The sequence below is a fragment of the Lissotriton vulgaris genome, chromosome 10 (assembly GCF_964263255.1).
Source record: "Lissotriton vulgaris chromosome 10, aLisVul1.2, whole genome shotgun sequence".
NCBI classification, from domain to species: domain Eukaryota; kingdom Metazoa; phylum Chordata; class Amphibia; order Caudata; family Salamandridae; genus Lissotriton; species Lissotriton vulgaris.
In genome coordinates, this window is record NC_141698.1 from 432,180,725 (window position 1) to 432,207,103 (window position 26,379).

Consider the following 26,379-nt stretch of genomic DNA (forward strand, 5'->3'; position numbering starts at 1 on the left):
CTACGCCACGAGCAAGTTCTCGAAAGCCAACAATTCTGTTCTGAGCCTCCCACGCCCAAAGAGAATAGGTGCCACTAAGGCTATTTTTAAAATTTTTAAACTACAGTGCGCACCAGTTGCCACGTATGGTGCAGAGGTATGGGGATCAAGAAACAGCTCCTGCATCCAAAGGGAGGAAAATCGCTTCTGCAGGAAAGTGTTGGGTGCACCAATTTCCTCCTCCACTTTCATTTGTCATAGTGAATTAACCCTACCATACATTAGTGATTTTATTAGAGCAAGACCGGCACTCTTCTGGATTAGAATCTGGAGGAATGAGGCCGCTGCTCTTACTCAGAATATTATTAAGGATTGTTTAAACTGCGACCATGGCATGAGAATTCCATGGTTGTCTGAAGTCTCTAAAACACTGGATGAAGTTGGTAGAAGTACTTTGTTTACTGATCCGATAACTATAAAACTTCAGGACAAAGTCGAGGTTAAGAATGCACTATATGTACTTTATAACAGTGAAAGGTTCAGAAGCGAATCACAAAAATCTACTGTAATGAAATATATAGGCAACGGACTGTGTGGACAGACTTTGCCGCCCTATCTCTCGCTGCCTATGACTAGCTGGGAGAGATCACTGCTGTTTCGTTTAAGGGCAGGAACAGTAAAACATATGTTGTCTTTTCCACTAGGCCATTGTCACAGTATTGATTCTCTTTTATGTCCCTGTGATGGCGTGAGTACCCAGGATGATTTGCACTTTTTATTTTTCTGTAAATTTTATCTTGTGTATATCAAATAGTTTTTAACACCGTATTTTAAAAAATCCAGACCACTGACGCTCCAAGATTCATATAACATGTTGATTGTTCTGGATAGTGATGAATTAACATTCCGGGTTAGCTCTTTTTTAAGACTGGCTATACGAGCTCGTAAGATGATGGAAAACCCCTGAGTATTGTATATCTGCTGTTTATTGGTGTTAATATGGTAGTTTAGTATATTGCTTAGAAATGTATTGTATTGTCACTGTATAGAATATAATGTCATATGTATGTCTATTTTACTTTATTACTGTATGTATATTTATTCATGATGTGTTGATGAATTGTGTTCGGTACTTTTATGAATTTTAAGGAATTCGAATAAAGGTCTTTTGAACTTAAACTTACTGATCACCTGAGTACACTAGTGGTTTCCATCACTGCGCCCCGGTGCATCATGTATAGTGCTCTGTTTTGCCACCATGTCAGTTGCATTTCTTGCACCTGTGTGCCCCATGCATCGCTTCAGTCTAACCCTTAATACTGCCTGTGTATTGCTTTCTGATTTGCTATCTAGTGATTTATTCTCCACATCCAGTTAGTGTACCACAAAGCATCACAAAGCAGTACTTTGTGTTGCATTTAAGCAACTTACCAGTGCAAATCTTGTAAATAACAAGCAAATCAACACTGTGCGCCAGTTTGGGTCACTTTTGCTAACATGTTGATAAAAGTAGCTCAAATTATGCAACAGCTGCTTCTACCTGATCGAAGAGCGAAGAAGTTTCCCCATAACAACCTTTCAACTGTCTGGAAAAATTGCTCTGACTTGGGGCCAAAATGCTGAAAACTCCTTCATCATTGCTTGCAGTTTATACCTCCTGGTTACGGTGGCTCGGCTAACATAAGGAAAAATAAGTCTTATTACTTTATAGCTCACCTTTTCATTTCAAGTGGCTTATCTCAGGATCAGCTACCATATAGAGAAAAACATACAGCATATTTTCCCGTTCCAGCTACGTGTTTACTCCTTGTAGGTAGGCAAATCACTGTTTTCACAGCTATCAGTGGTGTACAGAAAGCAAGTTTCATATAACATTGTAAAATCCAAAAGACGAACCCTCCAACTGTTTCACCCTCTACGCCTTCTCACCCCAGCAGCAGCCATACATTGAGCACCCTCCTTAAATTTTCAAGTTTCTCCAATCGATTCTCAAGGTTACCAATTGAAGTCACTGTACGGTCCTGCAAAGTGATAAATTATTTGTTGGATCCTACAGTTTGCTACACAAAGACTCAGTAGAGGCTCGGAGAGGAAGTGCCGCGGGCAGTGGTGTGTGGCGGGAGAGGAGCAGGGTGGGGGGTAGTAAACTACGTAGTGCCAATATCGGCCTGCACACCATCCCCCCAAAGTCATGATCCCCATCATAAATAAGTGGACAAGACAACTTGTTGTTGGGAAAAAGTAGTTGCAGGTTTATTAGCATGTCATTGCCAAAACATGGTGGGTTAACTTACAGATGATCCAAAGGCAAGCCGCCCCTCGCAGCTTGCCACCTGATAGGCCAAGTAGCCCGTGGCCTTGGCCATATGGTGCTTAGCGGTTGTGGTGAGAGGATAGCCCCTCACCTGTCCGGTGAACCATTGGTCCACCCTCTAGCTCACAACCCCCCCCTACGAGAGGCGGAGCGTTCAAGCAACCCCCCGTTGTCCAGGTAACCAACCGCCCATAGGATAACGGGGCGCCGTCGCACCCCCAGATTCCACATCATGGATCTCCCAGGGATAATAGGCCTCAGCACCCTTTGTGCTTCTGCATAGGGTACTCCTAAGTACCTTTTGCCTCTGGATCATCATGTAACTCCTCCTGCAACACAAACAACAAATATTAAAAGCATAGCACTTCCTCCCCGCCACTTGAGATGTAGGGAAAGCGGCAGGGAGGGCAACATTGAGGGTCGCATGGCACAGAAGAGACTGTTCAGAGGAGGGGGGAGACATAAATACCTCATCCACCCCCACGGAAGCGCGCTGACGCCATAGCAGCGGCCACCGGCCGCTGGACACCAGAAGGCTGGTGCGGCTGCCATCTTGTGGCCCTACGGTGACCGCCCTCTTATGAGGGTCACCTGCGGCGACGTGTCGGGCGGCCTGAATAGTGCCAATATCGGCCCGCACACCATCCCCCCAAAGTCATGATCCCCATCATAAATAAGTGGACAAGACAACTTGTTGTTGGGAAAAAGTAGTCGCAGGTTTATTAGCATATCATTGCCAAAACATGGTGGGTTAACTTACAGATGATCCAAAGGCAAGCCGCCCCTCGCAGCTTGCCACCTGATAGGCCAAGTAGCCCGCGGCCTTGGCCATACGGTGCTTAGCGGTTGTGGTGAGAGGATAGCCCCTCACCTGTCCGGTGAACCATTGGTCCACCCTCTAGCTCACACCCCCCCCTACGAGGGGTGGAGCGTTCAAGCAACCCCCGGTTGTCCACGTAACCAACCGCCCGTAGGATAACGGGGCGCCATCGGACCCCAGGGTCCACCGCACGGATCTCCCAGGGATAATAGGCCTCAGCACCCTTTGTGCTTCTGCATAGGGTACTCCTAAGTACCTTTCGCCTCTGGATCATCATGTAACTCCTCCACAGCCCTGGATGTGGCGACCGTCACAGGCCGGGCCCCCCCACCAGAGCTACCTCCTAGACGCAGCCTGCAGAGATTAGCCATTGCTGAATGTCCAATAGAAATAAATCCATGCCTATTTTGGACAGGTGGACTCCTTCTTCGTCAAGGCAACCAGAGGCTTTGGCGTGAAGTTCCCCATGCCGAATAAAGCCGAAGCCCATCAGCTCCGCGAACTTATGCATAGCGCAGTTTACTTTCCTTCGCGCCACTTCTATTGCTTGCCCGGAGCGAGCACCTAGCCAAACCCGGCGTTGTGTGATCTCAGACCACCAAAGATCGCAAGGACCCAAAAAATATCTGATTTTGGTAATGTTCACTTTCATGTCCCTTAGGAGAAACCTTTTCCCCAGGAAAGGCAAGTCGTTCCCTCCCACGTGCAGGATGAGCACGTCTGGAGGGTGGGCATTCCCTTGTAATTCTCGTGTTAGCAAACCAAGCACCCCGCTCCATCGCAAGCCAGTGATTCCACGCCAGACAAACTGAGTTTTTCTAAACCCATGATTCCACTTTCTGCATTCTGCCCACCGGGCCAACCTGGAAACCCCCTTGTGTCCCAGCACCCAGACCATTGTTCCTGGTAAATAAAGAAAAGTTTTGTATGTAACTATTTATTAAACACACACTAATCACACTGGTAAAAATACCACACTGCAAACAAAACACAGCAAAACATTGTACATAGGACATGGCCCCGGGTGCCCAATATACACAGATTCTGTTTCAAGTCCCAGGACAACACATCAAACATCTCTTGTGCTCACAGAGCACTACCTGTTACTGTCTGGTCTGATGTATGTTTTGTAACAGTCAGATGACCATCTCCCCAGCTGTTTGATGCCTTCTACCTGTACCCCTTCTGAGGATGCAGTTGTGGCTGCGCCTATGCGGAAGGAGTGGGAACTGTACTTTTTGCCCACCGATGAGACACCTGCTGCAAACAAGCATGCGTGCATGACATGTTCTACTTGGAATTTAGTCAAAGGCGTGCCATCTGCATGCAAGAGGAGATAACCCATACCGGGAGGACGGATGGCAAGGTAAGCCGACAGGAGGCTCACGGGGCAAAATTTGGGCTCGCCAAGGCTTTGTAACCAGAGTTCAATCCCCCTGCCCCTCTGATCAGTCTTGGATTGGTGCAGAGTAATCTTGAGCGTGTCTCCCAAAACCAATACGTCCTGCAGAGACAACGCTACACCTGACATGTCATGTTGTGATTTAGCAACCAGCTCAGAGATCCTGAACACGCTGAAGAAGGCTAGACTAAGAGCAGATGCAAACAAGGCAGACTCGTGAGCGGACAAAGTGATCTGAGGCAAGCACAGGATCATACTCTGGAGAGTAGCAAAGTCAATAGGCGATCTGTTATCGGGCACTTTGTGTTCCCCTCTAGCCCATCCTTTTAATGCTGCCCTGGTAACAAATGCCCTGGTAGGGTCTGCCTGTCCTAACAACTTGGCCTTGTGACTGATGACTGCTATGTGTCCAGAGATCCAAGAGTGGCTCTTATTGTTGTCTTTTGCCCACAGGATGAAGGCCTGGACTTTCAATTCTGCCGCATCCCCCGCAATTCCCAAGGTCCGACAGTAGCACAACATTTTTTAACACAAGCCTTGTATCTATTGATAGTGTTCTGCGCCAGGGACATCTCCCCCAGAGCCCTCATCCTGTTCACCACTTCAGCAGGTAACAGAGGTGCGCAGGGAAAGGGGTGGCTTTCTCTCTCGCTCTCGGCCAGGCTTCTTGGAACCGTTGCCTCTGAAAACGAGGGAGAGCATCAGCAGCGATGTTCTTGATGCCCTGAAAATGACGCGCCCTACATTCAACATTGTTATAAAGGCAGTACTCACCAGCTCGCACAGCAGACAAAGAACCAGGGGGCAAGAAGCAGAGTGGGAGTTGATGGCCTGAACCACTGCTAAATTATCTGACCACAGCAGAACCCTTTTGGCGGACAGGATGGTGGGCCAAAGGTGGAAGGCCACCACGATGGGGAAGAGCTCAAGTACTGTGATCTTTGCAGTCACCTTTTTCTTGATCCATGCATTGGGCCACTTCTCTGCGCACCATTCCCTTTCTAAAATGGCCCCAAACCATGCCTGCCTGAAGAGTGCGTGAACAGAGCAAGGTCAGGGCTGCCAGCCCAGGGAGCCCTCCAAATCACTGTCCCATTGAAATTGCGCAGGAACTCCGCCCACATGGCCAAATCATGCTAAATACCTTTGCTTTGCTTAACCATGTGGTGTCTTTTGGAGATGTTAGCAGTGGCCCTAGCAAGTCTCCTGGCAAAGACCCTACCTGCTGGAATTATTCTAGCAGCAAAGTTGAGCAGGCCTAGAATGCCCTGGATACAGCCTAGGTAAGCTTTGTCAAGCCCTACCAGCGCATGAATCTTGCTAGACAGGTCGCGTACCTTCTCCTCAGGTAATCTGGACTCCCCTGCAATAGTGTCAATCTCTATACCCAGAAAGGTCAGGATTTGAGCCGGCCCCACTGTCTTACCCGCAAGGTGGACCCCCAGGTGGTCTGTAAGGAGGACAAAGTCTGCTAGGGCCTGTGAGCACAGCTGTGTGCCGTCACTCCCGATAAACAAAAAGTCATCCAAGTAATGAGTCACCCCTTCTACACCGTATGTGTCTTGGAGTGCCCATTGCAAGAAACAACTGAAAGCTTTGAAGTACGCACAAGACACAGCACAACCCATAGGCATGCATTTGTCAAAGTAAAACATGCCGTTGAGCTTGAAACCTAGCAGGTGATAGCTGGTCGGGTGGACTGGTAGTAACCTGAAAGCTGATTCGATGTCAGCTTTGGCTAACCAGCCCCCTCTCCCCGCTCTCCTGACCAGATCCAATGCTACATCCAGCGTGGCATAAGACACAGAGCATGCTTCCACATCTAGCCCGTCGTTGACCGAAGTCCCTTTAGGGTAGGAAATGTGGTGTATCAGTCTAAAGGCACCTGGTTCCTTTTTGGGCACAACCCCTAAGGGAGATACAACAAAGTTCTCTAGAGGTGGGTGCAGGAAAGGACCTCCTATCCTGTTCAGCGCTCTCTCTTTCTCAACCTTCGCCCTCACCACCTCTGGCTGTTCCTTGGCAGATCTAAGGTTATCAGCATCCCTGCTTCCCAGAGTACCCGAGAAAGGGGTCCTAAAACCTTCGTGGAATCCCGATAAAAGCAAGCGGCTGTCCGCCTCAAATGGGTAACGCATTAGTAAAGGAGTAATGTTGTCAAGGATCACAGGGGACCCTCCCAGAGGCACTGACCAGTGTGAACTTGGTGGAGGAGAGGATGAGACTGGGGAAAGAGGGCGCCCAGAAAGCTCGCTGAAAAGCAAAGGGGGAGGAATGGAGGGCGTGAGAGGAGAAACCAAACCCGGAGAGCTGCAGCCTGACCCCAACTTACTGTCCCCCCTTGCTAGCTGGCTGAGAGCTCTGCTTGGATTGGCAAGAGGCTGAGGTTGCGGGGTGGGGCCCCCCACATGTGTTACATGCGTGTACAAACTTACATGTCTTCCCCCAGGATCAAGACCCATTGTTAAACAGGTGACAGGTGCCAGTGGGAGAACGCTTGAAGCCACCTCTGGCTCCACCTCCTCTGCGGCCCCCTCAAAAGGAATGTTTACCATTCCCCCGAAAAAAGGCAGGTCCCCTCATGGAGGCCTGCCCACTGGGAGCGCTGTTAGCTGAACCAACTGCAAGCTGGCCCCGTGCTCCCATGTGCTCCATCCAGAGCTGCACCTCCTTCTGATCCCAGTTCATCTCAGGGCACTGAGACATTTTTCTACGGAACTCCCTATCATAGTTGATCCATCCGTTACCACCCCATTTCAAGGCCTCATTGTGGATGATCCTGGAGTATTGAACCAGGCCTGGGCCCTGTTCCGGAAAACGTTCCATGGTGACAGCCGCTAAGATGGAGAAAGCTTCAAGCCAATTGGAAATGTTCTTTTCAGGCCATGGCTGGTACTTAACTTTTTTATCATCTTCTTTTACCCCAAACTTTCTAGCATCCATGCCTTCCTGACCTAACATGAGAAGGGTAAAAATGTCGATGAACTCCCTTCTTCAAATGCCCTCTTTGGCAGCTTGGGGTACTTGCCAGGCCAGAGAGTATCGCCCCGAGAGGAGCGGGGCAGTGGAGATCACGGGGACAGGTGTAGGCACGGGAACAGGCAAAGGGCTGGAGGCAGGAGGCACCCCCGTGGGGGCGCTTGAGGAAACGGAGGGAGAGGTAGAAACCATAACAGTGGCCGCGGGAGAATTGACCGAAATGAAAGAAGAGAGAAATAAATTAAAAACCAAATGGAGGTGGAAATGTTAAATATTAAAAAATGGGTTATGACTATGACTTTAACATGCAAAATCGCTGAAATTTGACAGTTAAGATACACAATTCACAGAGAGCACGCCATAACTAATTTCACCCGCCTTATTTTGCCCTTGGTTGTCAGTCTTTTGTTCTATGCCATTTTGAAATCGATAATATGGGTTTTATTTTGTGTTGTCTGCTTGATCAGTGATGTGAGCTTTCACATGCGTTTGAACGTTGCATACCGGACCTGGCAAATGTCTGTGGTTTGCGTGTTTCAGCCAGAATCATAACCCCGTTTTTGATTATCGAATGCTCATTCAATGTCATGCTTTTTATGATGCACTTAAATTCCCTAACCTGGCTATTCACACTAAAGGATGGCTACTAAATGTATCCTGCAACAAAGCTCCTTTGTCCAATCGGACTTCTTTAGTTTTTTAAGTGTTTGATTTTTGGATTGCCACGGATTAGGTCGTCTAATCCTCCACAATTAAAAAAGTAAAGATACACAAAAACGTTAGCACTTTGAAGTCGACCAGCAACTTTTTAAATGATTTTTAAATACTTAGGTCTCAGGTTCTACTCCACAGATGTACATCAACCCATTGAAAGCAAATGTTCTGAGTAAAGTTATATTTTTATCCCAAATTTAGTGTAAATCTGTTCAGTGGTTTAATGATCGACACAAACAAAATGTTACATGGGCGTTACAATTTTAAAATGCACCTTTTTTAGCTCACTCCTTAAGCCTTTTATCCCTGCACGGATCTACACTAAAAGTGGCATGCAGGGCTCTGTCTGACTACGAGGAGTGATTGCTAAATTTGGTGCAGAGCTTGCCGTTAATAGATTCACATGCAAATGGAAGCCTAGGCCAAATTATCATGAAACTTTCTAGACTTTTTTTTTTTTTAATGATTTTTATTGATTTTTGTATAAAATAATAGAATACATAAATTTACACTGAGAGAGTTCACCGTAGCCCCTTAACCCTCCCCCCACCCTTTAGTCTGGCAGATTTCTATAGGAAAAGAGAAAATATAAAAAGAAAAATATGTAATATGGATACCACATTATGCATCGTTTGGCCCAGTATAATAACTGTGTGCTGTGCCCAGAAATCAATCACAGAGCTAGCATTTGAAAATAATAAATCAAGCTACATGAAACTAGACACATGTGTAATAATAGCACAGCATAAAAAAAATCTTCAAAAAAGAATACAGAGGCCTTTGCCATTTCAAATACAAATACAAGAGCAATTATCAGTTCCTTTGTTCCTTACTACCTGGTTAAATAGTTAAATCCCACATATAGACTTCACTAAGAGTGACACCAATAAATCTAGATTAGGTTTGAAGGAGTTGCCTATTATTGTTATTAATATTGCCTTGATTATCACACCGTTCCTGTAGCGGAGCCCAGATTTTCAGGCCAGCAGTGCGTTTCTTTCTACCTTTCCCTTTATAGATTGCAATTTCGAACTTAAATGTGGCTAGTAATCTGGCGAGCCATTGCTGAAATGAGGGTGCCAGTTCATCAAGCCAGGCCGATGCAATACACATCCTAAAAACAGCCATTGACATAAATATAAATTCCGCCCCTTGTCGATTCCAGTTTGGGGAACTCGCTCCTAAAAGCATCGTTTCAATAGTCAAGGTAATGGTATTTTTCACCACCGCTGATATAAACCTCTCAATATCGAGTTTCAGTTGGGATAGGCCGTCGCAGGTAGCAAAAATATGTATACAGTCTGCATTCGGAAAGTGGCACCGGGGACAGTAAGTTCCTTTACCCGAGCCCCATTTTGCAATTTTGTCGGGAGTGTAATATAACATAAAGAGGGTTTTATAAAACTGCGTTTGTAGTTTGGTTGATAACAAATAATTTTGAGACATTGCCATTGTACTTTCAATTTCAGCGCGGGATATGCCAATTTTGTTTTCCCATTTCGAGGCTATCTTTCCTATTTCATCAGGTACCGAGTTGCTTAATAGGATATATATTTCACTAATGGTGTTAACTTTACTGGACGACAGTGTCTCAAATATCTCACATTTTATGCTGATGATTTCACAGAGATTTCTTTTTTTTATGAAGTCCTGTATTTGTAGGTATTTGAAGAAGTCTCTGTTGTTAATTTGAAATTTCATTCTTAGTTCCCCAAATGTGTGAAACCCAGAAGGAGAACAGAGATTGCCGAAGTGTGTAATTCCGGCATCTTCCCATTTCTTCATACAACTATCCCTGAAAATAGCGGGCAGATCTAGATTATCTTTAAAAAGTGTATAGTATGAGATTCGCCCAATATCCATTAGTTTTCTTATTTTTTGCAATATTTTAAAAGAATGAAAAAGCGGCTAAAATTTTACTTTTTTGTGATAGCTGTTGTGTGGATGACTGATAAATAAACAAGAAGAATCCTACTACCAGTGTGAAACAGAAGGGGGGAAACACTCAGTGTTGTGTAAAATACCCCTCACACACCAACAGGCCCCTTGGTGTCATGCTTCATCATCGGGGTCTTCGCACCCCGCTAGAGGGATGCGGCACGCTGCGACCTGCGACTACGCGGGAGCGTTGACAAATGTAGACTATGTGTGGTGTGTGTTGAGTGTGAGTGAAAAGTGGGATTGGATGTGAGTGGGGGATGTGATGAGAAAATTAAAAAGTACCTGGCTAGTGGGTAAAATGAAAAAAACTTTATTTCGTACCCCTGGCTGGTGCTATTAAAAAGTGTGCAAAGAAAACGAGGTTTTTTGTCTTAATTAGGGACAGAACCTCTGGTGTGCGTCGACATGTTTCGGTACGTGTGTACCTTCTTCAGGACGGGGCACAACTTCCCAACCCTACTCACGTTTTTCTATAAAAAATGGGGATTATTTTAATCTTTCTAAAAAGTGATAACACTCGTTAAAGATGGCTATAATGTGCCTACAGCGGTTCCTTTGATCATGTAATTACATGTCCTGAAAAAAAGAAAAAAACATTAGGTTTGGTTACCAAGTGGTAATGGCTCAGACAGGTGCAATCACCTGGAGCCCCAAACAGTTAAATAAACCTGTAAAGGAAAAAGACATACTAAACACACAACATATAAGACACATTTAGGATTTTTTGTACTTATTGTTTTTGGACATACTCGTGGTCTTTGCTGTCTATTGCCTCATGTGCAAGTCCTGAGCATCAAGGTAGGTAGGTGGATCCACAATCTATAGGGACAGAGAGGTGGGCTCAGTGTTGTTGCATTTACTCACTTTTTAACTCCGCCATACACCTAGATAGGCTGGTTTCTATTTGAAAGAATACTCACGAAATCCGCCTATATTGCCCTCCTTCTACCACCCTGTGCTGCTCCGCCGTAAATGAAATACGGACGGGTTAAGTGGTATATAAAGGGTGACTGGATGTGTTCCCATTGGTTAATTAGCGGAAATAACCAGAGACCATGTATGGAGAATATCCATGTTACCGCCTCTGTGCATGTGGTCTAATCACATGTAACATGTAACCTCCTGTTATTTGCTCGTTGCCGGGATGTCCAAATTTGGGCTTTCCGCTCATTAGCCACTCACCCACTGTTGTTATGACTCGCGCTAATATACAAGGTCACTTCCCATGAGGCGATTGCAGTTGCTGTCACCAAACCCAGAAAAGCAAGAACCTCACCTTCAGAAATGGCATGACATGGGAACAGCGCCAATTTTCGAACTGCAATACGAAAAACGTGGTCTACATAATAACTTGCCCGTGCGGACTGGAATATGTAGGCATGACCACCAGACCCGTCAAAATAAGGATAGGGGAACATAAAAGCAATATACGCTGTAAAAAAACGACAACTAAGATGGCATCACATTTTCTGTCACAACAACACTGCATCAACGACCTACGCTGGACTATCATTGAAAGACTACCTTCAGAAGCAGGCCTGTTCCAAAAGGAACAACGTTGGGTGTTCCGCCTGGGAACCCATATCACAGGACTGAATGATGATATACCGTGGAATCAAATCACTTGATTATCCCTACGCTGTAATAGGACCACTTGCTCATCCACGGGATGTAACAGGAACCTCGATACCTAGGAAACTACATCAGTGATCAGAACACCAACCACTGGGTCGATGTAAGTACCACCCAGTATCTGGATATCGGTTTACCACAGCAGAATATACATCGGATTGGTATATCACTCCAAATAAAAGTATAACATGAAAAGGAGCATAACCAAGCATAAAACCAGCTTTCGCTTTTATTGTCAAGGAACCTATCTGACAACCGAAACCCCGACACACCACCTATGATGGAATGAATGGGACCAACACTACCATCAAAAACATTATCGCGCATGCGCTGCCGTCAATCGGCTTCGCGCATGCGCGGAGAACGAACGGGGAATCCACTGATGCGCATGGGCGCATGAGACACATCCGAGCGGCAGCTGCTACCAAAGGGTTCCCCGTTTAGCGCGAGTCATAACAACAGTCGGTGAGTGGCTAATGAGCGGAAAGCCCAAATTTGGACATCCCGGCAACGAGCAAATAACAGGAGGTTACATGTTACATGTGATTAGACCACATGCACAGAGGCGGTAACATGGATATTCTCCATACATGGTCTCTGGTTATTTCCGCTAATTAACCAATGGGAACACATCCAGTCACCCTTTATATACCACTTAACCCGTCCGTATTTCATTTACGGCGGAGCAGCACAGGGTGGTAGAAGGAGGCCAATATAGGCGGATTTCGTGAGTATTCTTTCAAATAGAAACCAGCCTATCTAGGTGTATGGCGGAGTTAAAAAGTGAGTAAATGCAACAACACTGAGCCCACCTCTCTGTCCCTATAGATTGTGGATCCACCTACCTACCTTGATGCTCAGGACTTGCTCATGAGGCAATAGACAGCAAAGACCACGAGTATGTCCAAAAACAATAAGTACAAAAAATCCTAAATGTGTCTTATATGTTGTGTGTTTAGTATGTCTTTTTCCTTTACAGGTTTATTTAACTGTTTGGGGCTCCAGGTGATTGCACCTGTCTGAGCCATTACCACTTGGTAACCAAACCTAATGGTTTTTTCTTTTTTTCAGGACATGTAATTACATGATCCAAGGAACCGCTGTAGCACATTATAGCCATCTTTAACGAGTGTTATCACTTTTTAGAAAGATTAAAATAATCCCCATTTTTTATAGAAAAACGTGAGTAGGGTTGGGAAGTTGTGCCCCGTCCTGAAGAAGGTACACACGTACCGAAACATGTCGACGCACACCAGAGGTTCTGTCCCTAATTAAGACAAAAAACCTCGTTTTCTTTGCACACTTTTTAATAGCACCAGCCAGGGGTACGAAATAAAGTTTTTTTCATTTTACCCACTAGCCAGGTACTTTTTAATTTTCTCATCACATCCCCCACTCACATCCAATCCCACTTTTCACTCACACTCAACACACACCACACATAGTCTACATTTGTCAACGCTCCCGCGTAGTCGCAGGTCGCAGCGTGCCGCATCCCTCTAGCGGGGTGCGAAGACCCCGATGATGAAGCATGACACCAAGGGGCCTGTTGGTGTGTGAGGGGTATTTTACACAACACTGAGTGTTTCCCCCCTTCTGTTTCACACTGGTAGTAGGATTCTTCTTGTTTATTTATCAGTGCCCGTGGAGTAGGAATCCTACGTTGTACTCTACCTCCCTTCTTTGTTAAAAATAGTTGTGTAGATGACGCCATAGATATCCAGAATGTTTTTCAACTAACAATAGGTTATAAATAGAAGGTTGCCCACCCCGTGTTGCTACATTCGCTAATTCAATTTGAAGAAGTTCTTGACTATTAATCATGTTTGCTGCCCAATAATAGAGCCGCAGGTTAGGTAAACCTAAGCCCTCCCGTTCCTTCGGTAGAGTAAGGAATTTTAATGCACGTCTTGGTTTGGAATATGACCAAATAAATTTTGAGAAGGTTTGTTCCATTGATTTTAAGCAGGAGTCCGGGAATTCTAGGCATATTGCTCTAAATAGGTACAGCAATTTAGGGAAAAACGCCATTTTAATGGCGTTTACTCTACCAATCAGGGAAAGGTGCAGGTTATCTAGTCGGTGGAGATCCTTTTGTTTAGTCCTTAAAACAGGTTTTACATTAATATCTACCAAAACTTCTAGTTTGGCGGTGATAGAAATCCCCAAATTTATTGCGTTTGGAGTAACTCTGGGGTCGGCAAAAGCTAAATTATCATTAATCACAATTTGGGTTTTACCTTGATTAAGGGCTTATCCGAAAACAGCTCCAAATTTGGTGGCCTCGTCAACGATAGCAAGCATAGTTGGTGCTGGGTTCTTAGTGACGATTGCTATGTCATCAGCATAGGCTAAAATTTTAGTGGAGAGATCGCGTGATATAATAGGCTCTATTACCAAATTAATTTCCAATCTTTGTAAAAAGGGATCTAAATAGAGGGCAAATAGCAATGGCGAGCAGGTGCAGCCTTGTCTCGTCCCTCTTGATATCTTAAACGATTTGGTAAGATTGCCATTGACAGAAACCATAGCGGTCGGGTTGACATATAATTGTTGTATTGCCATGTTAAAGCTTGGGGGAATTCCAACTCTTTTCAAAGCTGCCCAAAGGAATTTCCAGGAGACCCTATCAAATGCCTTTTCCGCATCTAAGAGTATGAGGGCCATAGGGTCTCCTGAAATCCGTGACTGATCAAAAGTGTGATAACTCTATAGATGTGATCAGTAGTAGATCTTCTTGGGACAAAGCCATGTTGGTAATTGGCTATAACTAAATGAATAATTGGGGCCAGGCGATTTGCTAGTAGTTTGGAGTAAATTTTAGAATCCGCATTAATCAAGGTAATTGGTCTATATGAACCTAATTGATCAGTGGGGTTGTTTTTTTTGGAAATATTATAATTTTTGCACTGGACCAAGATTTAGGAGGGGTTCCCCCTCTGAAAATATAACCAAATAGAGTCACCATTATATGTTGAAGTTCGGTTAGGAAAGTATAATGTCATTAAGAGCACAGACCATGATTATTCTGTTGCTCGAAACAGCAAGAAGAAAGTGGATAAGACCGAGGTGCTTATCCCTGATTGTCAGGAGGTAGCAGAATGCTTTAAAGGTTATCTTGTCGGATACTCACACACTCATTGTTTTTAGTCTGTCTAAATTGTTATTAGGTAAAGTAGTGGTGCTCTCTTTTACAGATGCTTGATTTAGATTTAGAATTTTTAAAGAATTGAATTGATGGACTTTAAATGATTCACCCGTTCTCCTCAATGCAGCAGCTTTTTTTTTTTAGCATGTCAGGTGTTTCAGTATGGCCATTCTCTTTATTTAATTACTAAACGAGCCTGCGCTGCATTTATTTGTCACTGTCGACTCAGTATTAGTGACCAGCAATCGCTGCATTTCCTAATTGCTTTATTTCACTATTTTTCACATCTGCAGATGAGGCGTGGCGGCTAGAGGATGACTGTGGAGAGTCTTCTGTGGAGATAGCCCCTAGTTCACGGCTACACACAGACATGGATGAAGCCCCCTTTGCTCGGATTCGGTCACAGTCTTTCTACATGAGGAAAAGTTTCTCTGTGGACAACCATCTGAGCTCCTATGATTACCCAATACACCCACCAGAAGGGAAACCAGAGAAGGTCAGGAACAAGCTCCGGAGACAATTCGTAAGTACATATCTGAAACCTAAATGCTGCTACTACAAACAATCTCAATCTGAATACCTTTACAAGCTTTGTACATGTTAGCTGGTGAAACTCAATGAGTATGACTCAGTGATAATGAGTTACTTAACGTTTACCAAGTGATTACCATATTCAAAAAACAATTTTTTGTCAATATAGCTAGCAGTTGGATGGCAAAGTCCATGCATAACACAAATTATGAAAACATATCAAAATTCAAGCAAAGATGAAAAAACAACACATCTTTCAGAATACATAGCCAAACATCATTCCACATACAGCCTATCTTATGTGGTCATAGGCACACAAACATGGCTATATACATCGTGGAACTACAACAAGCTATTTAATTGCATTTTTGTCGATGTTGTGTTTGCTTAATTGCAGTGATTATTTTCTAGGGTGGAAGAGAATATGCAAAATGTATGTTAAATATTGAAATTTTTCTCACTTTGGTTTTGAAGAAATAGTGTGGAGTCTTTTATCATTTTTGCTTCATGTGTACCTCACTTTCTGGTGGGAAGACAAAAGTTGGCATGGCTATTTCCAACGTGCCCAACTCCATTTTAACTATTTTTGACGTAACAGCATGCATATAGGCAAAAGCCTTGCATAAACAATTTAGGGGTGAAAGAATATTCATTGCCATACGGTGATGATTCGAGTTTTGGTGGGAGACTGCAGCTGCGTTTTAATCTATTGAACTATAGGCACTGATTTAGCCTCTTGCATCCTGGCTATTGTTAAGTACTTGTTTTATAACTGACAAAACATCATGGCATGCACCACATATGCAGGTCTACATTAACTAATATGCAGAAGTGTACGGCATCATATTGTAGCCTACTGAAATCTTTGCCAGGAGGTTTGGCCTGTGCTTAAAGTGCTTCTTCATTTGTGGATCGATAATGTAAATTTATGTTGTGTTTTGTGAGGTCATGAGTATTGTATTGGGGGTTATTGTTGCTACGCAGACTACAATTGGACAGTTTCAATGGACCCCAAACTGAGACCATTGACTAAAGTAAGCATTTTGGGCATGTCCTAATATGTATATGTTTAGTCTAATTGCCTCATTCGAATTCCTAAAACTTAAAACTTATGGCCTGGGTCACATATTGGCGGAGAGGGTACTCCGTCTCACCAATATAGTGGTCCTGCCACCACATTAACATGCAGGAAGACCATAGGGTTAATCACGGCAAGACTGCTCTGCTCCACCTTGATTAATCCCCTACGACGGCCCTGGCGAGAATGGGCTGTCTGAGAAATGGCTACATGTCTGCCCACCAATTTAGATGGGCGGAAATGCAGTCATTTTTTATTGTTCCTTACCACCAGGTAAAACCTTGCTATAAGGATCATTAAAAACATTTTAATGCTCTCCTTGCCATGGGAGAAGTCTCCCATGGTGAGGGAAGCTTTATTTTTCTTCTTTAAAAAATAAAATCCCTTTTAGGATTTTCATTTTGAAAAGAATAAAAAAATACTGTTTGCTTCAGGGCTGTATGCTTCTGACGCAGCCCTGCAGCAAACATTGAAATGCATTTACAGGAACCACAGTGACGGCGGTCTCTGCCAATGCCTTTATAAATGACTACCGGCGCTACGGTCACTTATAAATCTGGCGGGCAGATTATTCTCCGCCTCGATGACGTAAACTCCTCTGCCAGGCTAAAGGAGAATACACCGCCCTCTAAATATAAATCTTATATATATAATGTTTTTATATTCATTTTTTATTGAGCAGAATTATTATAAGAATCTTACATCGTCAAAACAATTAACTTCACATTGAATATAGCTACATAAAGCTCGTAAGATCAAATACTTCTTTTTTTTTAAAGTACATCAAGCATTTTAGGATTTCTTCCTTTGAAAACATGATAATGCTAGAACTTCAAACTAGACAAAGTGCAGTGCATTTCGGTCCTTCAAAATATCAAAATATCTTATAGAGTAACCATTCCCAAAGCATTATTCAGAGTCATATCGAAGTACTTCAGCTCTTATTCCACTCTTGTCCATTCATGATGTAAAATACTAAAATAGCTAATATGAATATTGGTCAAATTGTTTGCTTAATATGGGAAAAACATATATAATAATGATATGTTAATGGGCAGATAACTAGCCCTAAAGTGCATTAAGAAAGACCCCAAACCCAACCACAAAAGCATCAGCACTGGCCACTTCATCATATATAAGAATACAATATAGATTTGATCATTAATACATATTAATCACATTTTATAAGAATGAGGATCTCCTATTCCTACGATATTGCATTCATTATTACATCTTGTCCCAAAATGATAATCCACACGGAAAAGCAAAATCCAAAATAGCTCTTCATATTAATGTGCTGTGCTTTTAGCTCCAATAAAAATGCTTTTCTTGGGTGTTTCCCAGTGAAATTGATCTAAATCTTAATTCTGTAAACCACTACCCAGTTTTCACTCAGATCTCCCTCCAATCCATACCTAAATATGTATAAACAGAGTGTTATCAATTAGGTGCAGTGTCATAATTCCACTGTTGTCGTATTTATACAATCTAGCTTGAGTCAACTACTTGACTTACTACTTGGTCCTTATGCTTCGACGCATTGAGAATGTTTTGTAGCACCTACCCTTTTTGCTTAAGCTTCCTCAAATGTTTTAGTGCAAATCATTTTATTATGCCAATTTAGAAAGTCTGGGACTTTAGTTGTCCTCCAATTCTGTAGAATCAGGGACCGTGCCATTAGATAGGATATTGCTATAAATGCTTCCTCTCCTTCAGAGATTGGGAAATTTTGCCTCTGTCTTACTACACCAAAAAGTGCTATTCCGCCTCCGGTTGCAGTTTTCTCTGTAGGCCATCACTAAGGGCGGAAAAAAAATTCTCCCAAAACTGGGCTAACCCTGGGCAGGTGAAAATAATATGGCGCCAGCTCCCTTAGCCCAATTGATGGCAGCGAAAGCATCTATCCTCTATTCCTGGATGCATTTTATGTACCGTTCTAGGAGTATAGTAAATCATCCAGTGTGACTAAAATGACATTCTTTTCAAATTTGCCACTCTTAATGCCATATTGCCATACCACTTGCCAATCAGACTTTGAAAAAGTGCATCGCGTTTCTTGGCTAATTTTGACTGAGGTCCCTATAGCCTTTACTTTCCCAGAACCTTATCTGGCTAATCTGAATATGAAGACCCAAACTTTTACATTCTGAAACCCTCAAGTACTCACATCCAGTGGTATACTTCCCCATAGAATAAAATAACCGAAGTCTCACCCCATTCTCCTGTAATGTCTTATATCTAGTCTGCTTTGGGAGCTTGGCAGTCTTAATGAACACCGGAACCTGAAATCCTGCTTCCGGCACCATTTTATCAAAAAGAAGCTGTCCAAATATCCCTTACAATCTATGAAATGAGCCATTATATAAAAAAAGAAGCTTAATAATAAGTACGAACTTGGGGGAGTGCCTGCCCCACTTGACTAATGTCGAGTTGGAGCACTGAGAGTTTTACCCTTGAAGCCTTCCGCATCGCTGCGGTGGTTATTTTTCTGCTGTTTGGCAAAATTCAAACAGCAATGTTACATGACGAGCTCAGTTCGTCATCAGCACACGACCACCGTGGCTGATGACGAGCTGAGCTCGTCATCAGCAGCGAAGGGGTTACTCGAAATAAATTGGTGAAAAATTGCTTCTAATTCTTTCAAAATATTAATTTTAATTGGGACATTTGTAAAAAGAAAAATGAATAGTGGTAGAATAGACATTTTTATATGAGTGACACAGCCAATTAATATAAGCGGAAGAAGTGTCCGTCTATCTAGTAAATTTCTGATCTTGATAAGCATTGTCCCAAAGTTCAATTTAAAGAGATCCACTTAGCGATTCGTAACATATATCCCCAAATAAGGGATTGGGTCTGGGGAGCAAGCTTGCCTTTGAAGATTACATTTTGAGGATTTGACACCCGGTATTTAATAGCATGATTTCAGTTTTATTATGATTGATTTTCTATCCCCCAATTGATTCAAACTGCGCAAACTCTGTCAACATTATTATTGCAGTATTCTGCTCTTTGGGTCTAAGATAGAGAATAATATTGTCTGAACACAACCTAGCATGGTCGGCTGTTAGTGGACTTCTCCACCTCCCCTCTTGTTTCCACTTCTGGAGCATGTCGAGCATGTGATGTCGATGGAAGATGCGGCCACATAGAGTGAGCCGTACTGTGTTTTTGTGCCCCTGAAAGCTGCAGTCTACTGCGGCAGTGGTAAAACAACATCCTGGCGGTTTATGGAGTTGAGTTTCAGCTTGGCAGTAAAGGAGCTGCTTGTGAAAGGGCTGCATCATCTGTAGACACCCCCTGAAGAGTGCAAAGCCAGAAAAAAATGTTGGTTGGCAGGTGCCACCGCTGAGCCACAGCCAACGTGGTCTCCAGGTACAGGCACTATGGTCCCAATGGTGGATGGCAGCTAATCTTTGGAGTATATTGTTTTTTATTAGCAGTCTGTCTTTGCAGAGCCTTTGCTTCGGGCATGCTTCGGGCTCCTGAGCGTTGGTCCTGTAATGCTCTCAAAGAGAATTGCAATGGTGGCTTACTGATAAAGTGGAAGGTGTATAGTTTCAGACAACCTCGCATGCCTTCATGATATTGGGACTGCCACTTCCCTCATAAGGATATCACACTGCGGCCTAATTTAATTTAAAAAAATGTTGGTTTTTTTTGCTGCTCCTTAAAATTCACTGCTAAAAGGATCGCTTCCATTTGGAGCTTGATATAACAGAGAAGCATTTAAAAATGTCTAATGTGATGGCTCATGTTGACTCAGCAGTGGGCCTTAAATCTAAATGACAAACAGTTCACATGAAGATAGCTTCAGCTGTGGCAAGAGCCGAGAGCTCTGAAAAACCTTGTTGAGGGTCAGCTGCAATCTCAAGCCCTCTGAGTTCAGAAGAAGACATGGTGGATCATGAAGTGGGGGCTAACACTTGGGGCCAAGTTATCAAAACTATTGAGCAGGCTAGGTCTGTGGAAGAAGCATGCTCTGATGGGCAATCTCATGCTCAAACTGTTCTAGCTGGAAAAGTGGCTATTTCCAACAAAGGCAGCTGGGTAGCAGAAAATAAAGACGAGGGGCTGAATCAAGTGGTCTCAAAAGAAGGGTCTTCTAGCCCAGCCCAAGGAAAATCTAAGGAACATTCCCTATTCATGAAATCCTAAACAATACCAATGTCAGTGACTGCATCACAAGTACAAGAACAAGGGCCCGCCATTAACTTGCAATCAGGACTGTCGCAAACTGACAAATCTTTCAGTCTGCCACAGAGTAGTTTGGAAAAATGAAAAGGCGTTCCTCAATCGCTAGATCATCAAAATGATGCTTCAATGGATTTTCAGCTATGGCCTCTGACTTCCATCTCAGGTAAACCCCCAGAGGTGGGACTGCAAGACCAGGCTCGGCAATCATCAGACGCACCCTAAAAAAATCAGGTGCTAGAAATGCTGTAAGAAGGAGGGCGCGCCCTCCTATATGACATTGAAACCATGTTAAATCTTATTCTGGACTAGATACGTGAGCTTAAAGTAACACAAGCAAGTGAGATAGCATCTCTACATCATCGCCTGCTGAAAATCGAAGAGGTAGTCAGCAGCTGTCCGGACAGAATGCAAGAGGCCGAATTTCGGATCTCCCAGCTTGAAGACCAGATGAGCACGATGCAGCATCAAGCCACGCTGGACAAAAAACAGAAAATCCTGCTTGAAAGTAAGCTTGAAGAGCTGGAAAATCATGTTCGAGGCATATGGGCTGCAGATGGTACATTATGAATAGATCGCCATCTGGTGTTGGGCTCGGATGATTGCACTTTGTTTTTCTCTTGGAGAGTCTTTTGTATCTTGGTGACTCCTCCCTTAGTTGGTAGTGCGCATGGGCATCGGCTCCATCCTTAGATTGTTTTTTTCCGCCATCGGGTTCGGATGAAGATCGAGACGCTCCAGATCAACTTCAGAAGAAAGTGATTTTTCGGCGCGTATTCCCTTTCCAATTCGACGGTATTGTTATCGAACGCGTTCTTTTCCATTCCGACGCGTTACAAATTCAAAATAGAAGAGAAAAACTTGGATCTACGTCGAAGAACAGGAGACCTTTCTCGACGCAGTCAAGCCCGGAGTCCATGGAAAGGACTCCATTCAAAAAATGTCCATCGTGTGGTGCTAAGTTCCCACACAAGGACCTACACGAGGTGTGCAACCTCTGTCTATCGCCTGAACACAAATCCAGGGACTGCGAAGCCTGCGCAGCATTCTCCTCCAAGCTAACGATTAGAAATCGTCGAGCTCGAAGACACGAGGCTTCCAGAATGCAGGCGGAGGCAATCCCGGAGCTGTTCGGAGACGAACAAATCGAGGAAGAAGAGGACCAGTCGGGGTCGGAAGGGGACCAGTCGGAGGTTGAAGAACTCTTCGAGCAACAAACCGTGAGTGACGACGTCCCCTTACCGAAAAACCGACCCCGTGCGGTAACGACCCCACCCTCGGGCCCGGTCAAACCGCTGAAAAAAGTTTCCGACGCCCCGCCCTCGGGCCCGGCAACGAAACCGAAACTGAAACCGAAGCACTCGGAATCCCACCATGTCGGATCCGAGAAAAGGGCGACATCGACTTCGGCACCGAGGCTACATACAAAGGAGAGCTCGGTATCGAAACATTCCATGTCGAAAAAGAAATATGATTTATCGCCCAAAAGACACTCGATACCCAAAAAGTCGGAATCGAGCAGACATTCGGTGTCGAAAACAGCAAGATCTGAAGATCGAAAACAAAAACAGCTCTCGGAACCAGGACCCTCGGTACCGATTCAAGAGCAACAAACAGATCCCAAACAAAAGATCTTGTTTATTGACCCACAAACTGGGAAAGTGGTCACGAAGAAGAGAAAGAGTGAACAGTCAGAAGATAAACCTCTTCCTTCAAAAAAGAGAACAATGGGGACGAACATAACTCCTCCTGCTTCTCCTCGTCCTAGAGACACACCCTCTTCTCCTATTCCTCACAATAGGCCACATATTCCTACACCCTCCACACCAAGACCAGCTACACCTCAGTCAGATGTAGACAGTGATATAGGGGAGGGAGAACCTCAAGGGGATGACAAATCTATCCCAGATGAGGAAGATCCATGGGAAAATTACGATGTAGGGTCAGATGAGGACAACGACCCAGAGCTATATCCCTCAAAGCCTTCACCACCTGATGATAACACAGGTTTTGTGCAGCTCATTAATAGGGCAGCAAAATATCACAAACTAGATATGCACACAGAACCTCAGATAGAGGATTTCTTGTTAGAGACTCTACCTAGTGCACAGAGAACATCAGGTACTCTTCCTATGCTGAAGGGTCTTCTCACTCACACAGAGGAAATATTCGAAAACCCAGTGAGAGCCAGGGTGTTAAACCCAAGAATCGATAAAAAATACAAAGCGGCTCCAAAGGACCCAATATTTATTAGAGGGCATGTACCTCTAGATTCGCTGGTGGCCTCAAACGCTCGTAAAAGAGCAAACTCATTATCTACAGGAGAGGCTCCTCCACCAGATAAAGAGTCGAAGTTAATAGATGCATCAGGCAAAAGAGTAGCATCACAGGCAGCGAATAGCTGGCGTATAGCCAATACACAAGCACTACTCGCACGTTATGACAGGGCACATTACGATGAGTTAGAAAAACTTCTCACACATCTTCCAAAAGAACATCAGAAGAAGGCAGACCAATTAATACAGGAAGGTAAAATAATAACCAATACTTCCATTAAGTGTGCATTAGACGCAGCAGACACTGCAGCAAGGTCTATTAACACTAGTGTCATGCTAAGAAGGCACGCATGGCTTAGAATCTCAGGATTCAAACAAGAAGTACAAACAGCCCTACTGAACAAACCATTTGATCAGAAGACATTGTTTGGTTCAAGTACAGACGAGACATTAGAAAAGATGAAGAAAGATACGGAAACGGCTAAGTCAATGGGAGCATTGCAACAGCCAACGCACAGAGGTTCCTTTCGTAGATCCACCTATAGAGGGGGCTCAAAAAACACAGGAACAAATCAGCAATCCACATCTTTCACACCAACATCACCCAGAGGTAATTCAAGAGGTAGTTACAGAGGTAACAACAATAAGGGTAGAGGCCGCGGAAATAATAACAACCGCAACGCCTCAACACCAAAACAGTGACTTCATAGAACTCCCCCCAGACCACATAACACCGGTCGGGGGACGTCTATCACAGTTCCTACCTGTCTGGGAAAACATCACGTCAGACAAGTGGGTGAGACAAATTATCCAACATGGTTATTGCCTAGAACTCACAGCTACCCCACCAAACATCCCCCCAAACAGCGTCCAATGAGTCAAGATCATCTGACATTGTTAAGAGAAGAAGTGCTAGCACTTCTACAAAAGCATGCAATAGAGAAGGTCCCAAAGGATCAACAAGGAACAGGAGTATACTCTCTATACTTCCTGATCCCCAAAAAGGACGGGTCCCTACGACCAATATTAGACCTCAGACCTCTCAATGCTTACATAAATTCGGAACACTTCCACATGGTCACGCTCCAACAAGTACTCCCTTTACTGAAGAAAGGGGACTTTCTTTCTACACTGGATCTAAAAGACGCTTACTTTCATATCCCAATTCACAAAGCCCACAGAAAATACCTAAGGTTTGTGTTAGAAGGACAACACTACCAGTTCAAGGTCCTTCCGTTCGGTGTCACAACAGCACCGAGAGTTTTCACAAAATGCCTAGCTGTGGTGGCAGCACACCTAAGAAGACAACAAATACATGTCTTCCCATACTTGGACGATTGGCTAATAAAGGCCAAATCAAAGGAAGAATGTCTTCACAACACACAGAAGACAATTCAATTGCTGCACCACCTAGGGTTTACGGTGAACTACAAAAAATCACACCTGCAACCAAACCAGATCCAGCAATACCTGGGGGCTACAGTAGACACAGAAAAGGCAATAGCATACCCCAACCCAATCAGAGTACAGACAATGGTTGGGTTAATACAAAGATTTCAACCACAACACTCACTACCAGCACGAGTGTTTATGCAACTATTAGGCATGATGTCCTCTTGCATACTGCTAATACCACATGCCAGACTACAAATGCGCCCACTACAAGAGTGTCTAGCGACACAGTGGAATCAGGCTCAAGGTCAGATTACAGATCTGGTGTTGGTAAACGACCGGACGTATCGCTCTCTGAAGTGGTGGAACACAGAAAACATTTCCAAGGGACGGTCGTTCCTAGAGCCAATTCCACAAGTAATAATAACAGCGGACGCATCGCTCTCCGGATGGGGAGCGCATATGGACAAATACACAGTACAGGGGAAGTGGAGTGCGCAGCAAAAGAAACTGCACATCAACTACCTAGAACTATTAGCAATATTTCTAGCACTAAAAGCTTTCCAAATGCAAATAACAAACAAGTCAGTCCTGATCAGAACAGACAACATGACTGCAATGTATTATATTCAAAAACAGGGGGGGACACACTCTCTCCAACTGTCCAAACTAGCACAGGACATATGGAGATGGGCCATTCCTCAAAAGATCTACCTGTTAGCGGAACACCTACCAGGAATTCAAAATCAAATAGCAGACATCCTAAGCAGACAGTCAGAACAAGTTCACGAATGGGAGCTGCACGACCAAATACTACAGCCATTCTTCTAAAAATGGGGGCAACCAGAGATAGATCTGTTTGCAAATCATCAGAACGCAAAATGCAAACAATTCGCATCCAGGTACCCACACCAAAGGTCCCAGGGCAATGCACTGTGGATAAATTGGTCCAACAAATTTGCTTACGCGTTCCCTCCTCTACCACTAATTCCATTACTGGTGAGGAAACTGCAGCAACACTCAATGACAATGATACTAGTGGCACCCACGTGGGCAAGACAGCCGTGGTTCACCACGCTGCTACAACTCTCACAAGTACCACATCAAAAGCTAAGGTTATTACCCATGCATCTTACACAGAACCATGGAGAAATAATGCACCCAGATCCCAAACAACTGAACCTAGCGATCTGGCTCCTGAGGTCATAGAGTTTGGGTATTTAGATTTACCACCAGAATGCATGGAAATCATTAAACAGGCAAGACGTCCTACCACCAGAGCATGCTACGCAGCAAAATGGAAGAGGTTTGCTATACACTGTAACAGTAAGCACATCAACCCTCTGGACGCATCCACTAAACAAATCATTTGCTATTTATTACACTTACAGCAATGTAACCTAGCATATACCTCTATCAGGGTTCATCTAGCAGCCATAGCGGCGTACCTACAAAACAGGCAACACCTGTCACTGTTTAAAGTACCAGCAATTAAAGCTTTCATGGAAGGACTCAAAAGAGTCATTCCACCAAGAAGACCACCTTCCCCAGTCTGGAATCTCAACATAGTGCTTACCAGACTAATGGGGCCACCCTTTGAACCTATGCATAGGTGTGAAATACAATTCCTCACATGGAAGGTGGCCTTCCTCATAGCTATCACGTCACTTAGAAGAGTAAGTGAACTGCAGGCGTTTACGATTCAAGAACCATTTATGCAGCTACACCAAAATAAAGTGGTTCTTAGAACAAACCCAAAATTCTTACCAAAGGTTATTTCAGCATTCCACATCAATCAGTCAGTGGAATTACCGGTTTTCTTTCCAAAACCACAAACAGTAGCGGAAAGAGCCCTACATACACTGGATGTTAGGAGGGCCATATTGTACTATATAGAAAGAACACAAACTTTCAGAAAGACAAAACAGCTATTTGTTGCGTTTTCTCCCACACATAAAGGCAATCCCATCTCCAAAGCG

At 44.0% G+C, this 26,379-nt stretch overlaps 1 protein-coding gene across 1 annotated transcript in view; it reads left to right on the top strand.

Moving 5' to 3' along the window:
• Positions 1-26,379, top strand: part of LOC147685366 (ankyrin repeat and fibronectin type-III domain-containing protein 1-like) — a 3,163,580-nt gene that overhangs the window by 1,562,116 nt on the left and 1,575,085 nt on the right. The window contains exon 5 of the mRNA XM_086941288.1: positions 15,223-15,452. Within this exon, the coding sequence (XP_086797414.1) occupies positions 15,223-15,452 (230 nt within the window). The remainder of the gene's footprint in view (positions 1-15,222; positions 15,453-26,379) is intronic.